The sequence below is a fragment of the Camelus ferus genome, chromosome 24 (assembly GCF_009834535.1).
Source record: "Camelus ferus isolate YT-003-E chromosome 24, BCGSAC_Cfer_1.0, whole genome shotgun sequence".
Lineage (NCBI taxonomy): Eukaryota > Metazoa > Chordata > Mammalia > Artiodactyla > Camelidae > Camelus > Camelus ferus.
Window position 1 is genome coordinate 7670781 of NC_045719.1, and position 9593 is coordinate 7680373.

Consider the following 9593-nt stretch of genomic DNA (forward strand, 5'->3'; position numbering starts at 1 on the left):
GCCAGTAGGAGACGGGCTGGATGCACTCCCCCCAGAGCGGGACCCCTCGCCTCAGAATTGAAGGCATTTGTGTACAGTTCATAGAATAAAGGATTTCTTATGATAAAAACCACAAAGAGAAAATAATGGTGTTCCCTTGAGACACTGTCCATTCTGGCAGACATTATATATTCTGAGTGGCATCTTTATCTGACCTTTGCCTATGACAATCCTTTTTTAGTAGGCAGGGTATATGCATCATAAATTTTAAAGAATATATTTATATTTATATTTATATTTATTTATATTTATACCAAACCAGAACTGTCTGCCTTTTTTATATGCACATGGAAAATTTTTTATGTAGCTCAGGATGAATGCTGAAGATTTCAAGCTCAAACTCTCTTCCAAATAATCTTTCTGGTTTGAATGTATCTTTATGAATAAACAGATGCTGTGCACAGAAAGAGATTTCATCTTTAATTCTTGGCCTGCTTCCGTTTTCATGATTGTCCACATGGTTTGGGAAACTTGGTGTAATAAGTTGTCTGGGGCTGGGATGTGTATTGGGGGAACAAAATTACTCATGAATAGTTTTTAAAAATTGCTGTCTAAATCCGTATCCCATCATTTAGTTAATGGCCTTTATGATAAGGAAAAACTAATTATTTGTAGAGTAAAGCATTTTATCCTACCAGTGTAGGATGTAATATACGTATTTAACTTTTGTTCTAGTGATACTGCCTGACATCCAGATAACTAACCAGGAGGTTAATGCTCACTGTTTTGTTGCTTTTGAGGGCGTTTTAATTATAGGAATTTATTTGAATCATCAGTTTTACTGTTAGAGCCAAATCATTCTCATAGGCTTATGGGAATATATGCCACCGGGCAGTGGATTAATAACTATAAAAAAACCACATGAAAACGTCACCGTGAAACTCAGATCAAAACCAGTGGTTTCCTGGATTTTGCAGTCTACCAGCTTTTAAGAAGCTTCTCCACAGTAACATGATCTTTATGGCAGCACCACTGAGCTCGAGACACGTGTGATGATCAAGACAGCCCCGAAGTGCCCCCCACTGGCCCTCACCCAGCGAGGAAGGGGACTGGTTGGCATGCAACCATTTTAACAGAGGAGGCCGCCTTCGAAGATGGCAGAAAAACAGGATAGTGAAGGAGATGCTTTTGTTTTCCAGAAAGATTGGAAAAACAGACCGGCGTGGAGCCGGGACCACAGGACTTGGGCGGGCTGTTTATGGAGACCCACAACAGAAAGGAATTCTCTTTGCTGGTGAATTTTTCTGGCCTCCACTGTCATTCCTGCAGCCTTTCAATTATTCTCTCCAACCAGCCAACCACCCCCTGATCGGAGGCCCCACCGACCCCCATCTCCTTACTTTAAACATATGTTATTGGAAACAGGGCCACAGGGGGAACTTTGATTTTGGGGCACTAGGGACCAAATTGTCAGCCTATTCTGGACGTCTGTGGAATTCTCGAGGACTTAACCAGAGTGGTGCTGGCTTCCTTTGGCTCCCCCAACCCCAGCAAGGTTTCTTGTTTGATAAAGACTTGGACGCTGGAAAATCCATTCAGAACACGAGCCAAGAATCAAGTTCAGTGGGAAGAGTGCACGAGGGGGAGCCAGTGGGAGGGCACGGACCCCGCTGGCACGTCTGTCTGTCTGGGGCCTGCTGAATCGCAGCTGTGCTGCGTGGGCCCGGTTTTGTGATAAGCTGGTCTCTTGGTGGTAAGGGGCGAACTGCTTCATTTCTAGAACTTGAATCTGTTATCCGCAGCACTAGCAGGTCCATTCCCTGCCCTTCCTACCCGCCCCACCCCCTCCCCACAATGGGAACAAAGTCCCCAGTCTCTGGAAAGTAATGCTAAGAAAACAAACACTACAAAGGCTGGTAACAGGGGGATATCTCTCTTGAATGTTTTTGGTGACCATCTAGGTTCAAGGAGGAGGGGTCCCCCAGCCATGAGAGCCAGCAGGGTCTCTTTGTAGTAGGCATCCGTGTGTTTGGCCAGATGTCCTCCCAGCGGAGGGCAGAGAGGGAAAGATAAAACAGAATTCTTATTAAAAATAAGTCCTGGGAGGGAGAAAAAACAAGACGGAGAAAGTGTGTCACGTGGGACGGGAGACCAGGCGGTGCCATCTGATACGGATTAAGTGCTGATACAGTCAGCAGCGAGAAACTCGTGTCATGAGGAAGTGACCCTGCCCTTCAGAATGTGAACCAGCGACAACTGTCTGGGAGCAGATCTGCCTGAGTGCCACGTGCACAAGATGCCTGGTGGCAGACACAGCGCTAGCACACCAGGCGAGGAGGAGGGGAAGGACTTCTGCCCCGGGAGGCCGGGGGCGTTCCTTCTGATTCTGCTTCACCTCGCCAGCCTCACTTTCCCCATCAGTAACACGGTGACGTTGACCAGATGACCTCTAAGCCACCCTCCAACCCCAGATTCTGTCATCTGGTAGATAATCATCTCTCCTCTGAGGCTCTTCTAATGGAATGCAAGAAATAACTCCTGAGAGGCAGAAAGAGTTCCCCCATCATTGTACTAAAGGTCAAAAGGAATGAGACCCTCAGTCAGCGGTCAAAGTGTCACCTGGTTTTTCCACAGCATCCCTGCGTCTGTCCTCCTCCTGGGTTTTGCAGTGGCCACCAAAGCAAGTTAATTGTTTTCTGAACACGAGGCGTGGCATGTCTGTGGGTCTCTCTGTGCTTCTCCCATCCCAATCCCAAAAGTATTTTCTCACTCTAACTGGATGTAAAGGATCTTCGTTTTATTTTAAATTGTCAGCTAATAGGGAGTTTAAGAGCAGGTGTGTGTGTGTGTGTGTGTAAGTATGTTCATCCTGTAGTTAAGGGTGGGTCGTTGAAAATGCTTGTGTTTTTGTTTTTCTATTTTTGGCGTCATCATGAGGTCAGCAGTATTTTAGTACAGGGTGAGGCTGGATTCCAGTGGGAATGGAAGAGGAAGGTTCCACTGAGACAAAAAAAAACTCACACTAGGAGAATGGAAATGGGTAGGAAAGCATGACCAGAGAGGCCCCGTGGTGCAGGGGAGGGAGCATGGTGTTCAGAGTCAGTCAGACTCAGGTTTGAATCCTGGCTGTGATGTCTATGGGGCCTCGTTTCGGCTCTCACCACCATGCCCCCATGAAGGGTTAGTATATGAATTAAAGGTGTTGTAAAGTACCTGGCTTATAGTCTGGTACGGTGTAGGCAGCAAGTGAATGTCAATAAACTGTAGATGAGATGATCCTGATAAAAATATCCCACAGGAAGATTAGCAGGGCCTGGTGACTAGCCTGAGTTAGAAATTTAGTACAAGCCTTCAGGGTGTCTTTGATTTTGACCACCTGGGGGACTGGGATGGTCACAGTATTTAGACCGGATAGAAATAAGAAAGTTGGGTTGAAGTTGGAGATGTGGTTTGGCAGGGCGAGTACCGAGGTCAGTTCTGGACATGAGAGGCAGCACTGAAACATCCAGGTGGCAATGAAAGAAGGAGGGCGGAAAAGGAAACGAGTACGAGAAATAAGAAAATTGGGCTGCTGAGACGCTGACTAATGCTAGGTCTGTTTGATCCATGAGTCTGATTTTCCAGCTTCACCTTCAAGTTGTTGGCTAACCCAAGATTGACCCAGCATGACCATCTTCTAAAATGAACCTTAGCTCCTCAAAAATGTGTTTCTCCAGCGAAGCATCTTCTGGACCTTGTTAGAAATGCAGAATCTTAGCTTCTCCCTCAGACCTAACCCAATCGGAATCTGCATTTCAACAGTGTGATTTGTAAGCACTTGAGGGTTTGAGAAGCACCGTTCTAAAGCAGAGTGGCCAAACAAAGCATGGGCATCCCCTGGGAACTTGTTAGAAATCCAGATTCTCAGGTGCCTTCTCAGACTTCCTGAATTAGAAAGGCTGTGCTCTAACGAGCCCTTCAAGGGAATCCAATGCACTCCGGAGTGTGAGAATCGCGGCTCTCAGTCATGGAACAGTCAGATTGAGCCCCCTCCTCTCAGTGTGTAGCCCAGAACACGGGAGGGATTGGCTAAACCCTGAAAGTTAAATATGAGTCATTGTTCCATGCTGTTTCTCTCATCATTTTGCATTACACACAGCTGAAGGACTCTTTTCACTGAAGAAGGGCACAATGCGTAAAATTACAGACCAAGGGAGAGAAACTGTGGCTGTGGCTTAATCTTCACCATTTACCCATCAAAAGTTATTGAGCACAATTACAGGAGATCAGTCCTTAAATGTGCCATTGCCCCTGGGGGACGCTGTTAGGAAGACACACAGGGAAACCCGCCAGCGAAAGAAGGGCTCTCCCGAAGCCCCTTACAGTGTGATTTTCGCATCAAAATCTCTGTGGTCTTCATCTTCTGTGTTTTTAATCAATCCAATGGAAAGTTCCTTTTTTATGGGTTAGTTTCTGGAGTCACTTGCAGAAATGATGGTGGTTTACCACTTAGACTAGAATGTTTTTTCAAAAAGTTCAACTAGGGGCAATAAACATGTACCTCTTCTCATCAAAAATGTCTGGTTTTTCTGGTTGTTCCCTAGTTGTTATTCAAATCACTGTGATAACTTAAATAAGATTCCGTGTCTGTGTTCTGTATACATGTAATGTACAAAAGTGGTTTTATTTTCAGCCTTGTAATAATAAAATTACCTATATCTTCTGCAGTCAGTTCTAGTACATTTCAACCAGGGGCATGCTGGTAAACCAGTTCAGGTGTGGGAGGACACTGTTTGGAGTGTTTGTCCATTTCCATGCTGTGAATACTCCCTCCAGGGTTGATTTCAGGCTACCAACAGTTTAACAACCAGCTCCCCAAATTCCTACAAATTTAACAATTGAGTCTTGCAAGCCAGTAGGAACTAGCTTGAGTACACCGCTGAGACAAACATCAGGGGACAAGTCACCATTTGTTGGTGGTGGTGGTGGATGTGTTTGAATTACTGTAGGTCCAATAACGGCTGAAACAAATAGTTTTGGGTGTTTTGTCGTGATGTAGAGATTTTTATTCAATCTTTTGTCATGTAGAGATTTTTATTAAAATTATAATTATCGTAATGGAATATGATTTGAAACTATTCTATGAGACAAAGTTCTGTGCTCTTTTCAAGTCATTAAATACATTTATAACAACATACGGTGTTGCACAAGTGGTGAGTATATTTGACTTTAAAATACCCCTCATCCTGTAGTAAGGCATATGTAAAAACCATTCTTAGTTCTAGTATTTGAACCAAAGTGCAAAAAAGATACTTTGAAATGGTGTTTTAGGTTACTATTATTAAAATCTGACTTTCCTTACAGGTATTCAGGAAGGAACACAATGTACCAAATGTAAAAATAACTGGGCACTGAAGTTTTCTATCATACTGTTGTACATTTTGTGTGCCTTGCTCACAATCACAGTAGCCATTCTGGGATACAAAGGTAAGCACGTTCCTTTTTCCTTCCTAATAGCTATTTTCCCTTTGTTAATTGAAGCCTGAGAAAACAAGTACGTTTGCAAGTATGAAGCATTTCATTAATGCCACTCAGAGGCAAAACTTAGAACCGTCATAAACCCCATCTTCGTGTCTTGAGCTTCTTGCAGCTGTGGGTCTAAGGCGAGGGAAGCCGCCATCCCTTCTGAGTCGTGTCAGCAATAATAATGGTCCTCTGTGAGTTAAAAAGATTTTTCCTCTTGGTTGCTCTTCCCTACTTATTTGCAGATACTCCCTCTTCCTTCATCTCTTTTCATCTTATCTCCAAGAGGCCCTACAAAAGCCCTGGAGTCAGCACACAGGAAAACTGTATCGACAGAGGATAAGATCTCGGAGACAGGACTTCCTTCACCCAGGGACTGGCCGACTAATTCCCTTTTTTCTCCTCAGTGCATTCACTGTGGCCCCTGTTGTCCATGTAGCTCCATCAGAATATCACCCTGCAGAAATTAAACCCAGAGGCGGCACCACCGCCTCAGCTCTACTTTATGGGACGTCAGGCATCCTTTCAATGTGTCCGGTTTAAGGTCAGTGGAGGATTTTTGCCTGAATCCTCCAGGCTTGGAGACAATGTATTGGTGGGTACCGCCCCCTTCCCCCAACTCTACCCCATTCCAGACGCCAGAGGTAGAAGGTGTCCTGATTCAGAATCATGAACTACATAAACCTTTTTACAAACCTCAGAAAGCCTCACAAAGACATGTGAGAGAGACATGTCTGGTTTCAGCAAGAGGCAGACATGGGGTCTGCTTCTCCTCTGAACCTTCACTTCTCAGCTGTCTTTCCTCAGAGCTGACAGATTCATAGCGGAGAACTCCCACACGGTCCCTTCTCTGCTCCTGGCCCCTGAGGTTTGACCTGGGGACAGAAAGGTTCAAAGGGAATTGCCTCCCACTTGAAGCTCCTCCCACTGCTCTCCCAGTGTTGAGAGGTTTCCTGAGAAAACTATGGACTGGAATGAGAATGGGCTTTGGAGCCCAACTGTCCACGTGCGAGTCTTGAGTCCACCGTCTGTAACACAACTGGGAATGTTTATTAAGTGCTTGCTGACGTGCCGGGCACCGTGCTAAGCCCTCTGCGTGGCTCTGTAACCTGGATATAAGTCATAACCTCTTTGAGTTTCTGATTTCTTATTTGTAAAGTGACAGTAATAATGCCACTCTTCAAGGTGACTGAGATGAGCAAAGGTGATGTCACTGAGCCACCTGTCCTAAGGTTGGTCCCAGTAGAGAGTGGCTAACTCTGTTCCTTGTTTCTTCATAACTGCATTTTTACAGCTCTAGCCATTAGAATGGCAAAATGTGTTTAAAATACTCAGTATAGTCAAGGCTTGTTAAATCCACTTCTAAGGCTATATTTGTAGAAAATTATATGCATCCTGTAGTGTATTGACTGATGAATCTGGGCAATAGAAATCTGGAAAATTATCAGCTCATTTTATTTCAATTGTAATAAGTTAATCTAACCTAGGATTAACAGAGCAAGTGTTAAGAAAGACTATTAAATCATGGTAAGGGCTGGACAGAGGGGAGGGGAGGGGAGGGGAGGTAGCCTCGTGGGGAAAAGGAGGGTGTTTTATGTCCCAGGTAATTCAGCCTGGCTCTCTCTCTTTACTGGGTTATTTCAGTCATTACTCACTTCTCCATGATTTTTCCTAGTGAACTCAGATAAAAGAGATGCTTGAAATCAAACAGCCACTGAATAGGTATCTTTAGGGCTTAGCACCGTGTGATATCATGAAAGTAAAGAGAGATGAGAAAGGTTTGAAGAAATACCTCTGTATGATATTTTGTCATTTTTACCTCTGCAAGGAGATGAGGTCTAGGATCTTTATGCCTTCAGAATTATCCAGAAAGGTCCAAAGGAGGGAGCTTTGTTTATAAAGAACAGGTATTTCCTCCATTTTTATGACACTGGAAAGCCCTTCTTGGCTCTAGTGTCTGCTTGTGTTGGTCCACTTGCCCGGAACACCTTTTCCTTGCTCTCCACCTCTCTCTTCAGGACTTTCCCTTCATGTCTCCCTTAGACACATGACCTGCAAGAAGCCGCTGAAAGCTGAGTTAGTGCCCTCCTGCTGGTCCCCACGGCATCTTTTTTCACCCTTAGCCCCTGTCATACTGTATCCTTATGGCCAGTGGGTCTCTCACCACCCAGACTGTAAGCACCACGAAGACAAGAGACTCTCTTTTATATATTGTAGCTCCCACTAGCACCCAGCCTCATGGTACTTATTGGGTACCCAGTAAAGTTTACTGAATGAACTAATGAGAGGATGGGCGAATGGGCGGATGGATGGGTGGGTGGATGAATTGTAGATCAGGGCTGAATTCTGTGCAGTCAGTGCTCAGGGACTCAAAGCCCTATCTAGAGACTTAAAATCCTGAAGACCACCTGGCCTGCTCTGGGGTGTATCTGGCCGGGGTGAAGGGGGAAGAGAGATTGAAGGAGAGACAGGAGGGGACAAGGTGACATTCTTGCCCCTCTTTCCCTCCATCAAGGCCCCCATCCTTCAGGCCTCTACTGACAAAAATAAGAGAATACGAAGTGCAATTCTGGTTTTCAAACAGCCTTAATGAATGAAACTTCTGATATTTTCCAGATGTCTTTTCTCTTTACTTAAACAGTGATTCCTCTTTCTTGCTGATAAGATTCTGGTGACCCAACATGGTAAGAGGCAGAAAGATAAGGTCTCCCTTCACACATCTCCCTTTGAAGTCTGGAGAAACTCTCTCCACTTAAAAAGAAAAAAAAAGGAAGAAAGAGAAAAAAGAATATTCAGTGAAGGGAGAGGTTTCTCTGAAGGAGACGTTGGAAGGAAATAAAATAGAAACTCCTTTACTTATCAGTTAGCAAAAGCAACTCCATAGTGTTTTCCTCAAAACTGTTCTTTACATCTCCTGGTTTGTCACTTACACAGCAACAAGTTAGGCTGTGACTCAAGTTCCTTCCAGAGAATTTGCACAGGTCAGAGGATTGCTGAGAGCTCAGTACGCCGGCTGTGGCCGTTCTTGGACAGTTACAGCTTTGTGCCCCCTCTGCCCTGGGCTTCTTATCTTGTGTCTATGGAGCTTCCACGGCAGAAGCCACCTCCTGAGTTCAGTGAGTCCAGAACATTCCATGAACAGGAAAATCCTATTCTGTTGTCCTGCCCAGCAGGCATCCATCTTAAGATCAAAAAGACATCTGCATCCTTCTCATTAAGAACCTCTCCTGACTCCACATTCCTAGTCAGGAGATGTCTGCCTTGCTGCTCAGCTCTGCCAAGGGAGCAGTCACAGTTGGATAAGCAGCCTTTCAGATGCATCGGATCACACCGTGGAGCTGCCCTTAGAATCTAGGGTAACACCCCATAACCAGATCTTCTGTCTTTTTGTAATGAAACCTGAAATAGTGTTCAAGGTAGAAACGTCTTGAGTGCATTCCAAGGGAGCATAATTAGTATTACTGGGAGGCCTCAGGGACCAGTGTGTGTGTGTGTGTGTGGGGGGTGTTTCCCACAACTGGACAGTGTGGACCGTCCTGAGCACGAGGCACTAGGCCATGAGCCATGTCTCTTGTATCCTCTGTATCCGGCTCGGTAAACATCTGAGGTTGATGACTGTAAAGGGAAGATAAAGAAGACATAGCCCTTCCCATGAAGGGTTTTTTCTTGGAAGAAGCCATATTTAGGGAAAAGAAATACTACTCAATGAGAGGCAATGTGGAGTTTCAGAGAAAGTGTGGATTTTGGAGTTAGACCTCCTGGCCTGGTATCCTACTTAGTCACTTACAAGCTGTGTGACTCTGGGCAAGTTACTGAACATCTCTGAGCCTCAGCATTTTTCATCTGTAAAATAGCAGTCATGTGATGCACCTTGCAAAGAATAGGCACTCAATCAACAGAGGCCCTTTTTATTGCCATTCAGACAAACATTCCACTGGTGTGGGATCAAGTCATCAGGGAAGGCTTAGTTAGCATGGTGGGCTGGTGAGATTTGGAGCAGACCTTAAAGGATGTTGGAATCAAGACGAGGGAGGAGGAGGAGGAAGTAGCGCAGGCCAAGGGGTGATGCCAAAGTGCTTTTATAGAAAAGGTATTATTGTCAGATTATCCTG

At 44.9% G+C, this 9593-nt stretch overlaps 1 protein-coding gene across 2 annotated transcripts in view; it reads left to right on the plus strand.

Moving 5' to 3' along the window:
- COLEC12 (collectin subfamily member 12) overlaps positions 1-9593 on the plus strand; it is a 153344-nt gene that overhangs the window by 120181 nt on the left and 23570 nt on the right. For both annotated transcript variants that reach the window (XM_032467209.1, XM_032467210.1), the window contains one exon: positions 5323-5445. In XM_032467209.1, the coding sequence (XP_032323100.1) occupies positions 5323-5445 (123 nt within the window). The remainder of the gene's footprint in view (positions 1-5322; positions 5446-9593) is intronic.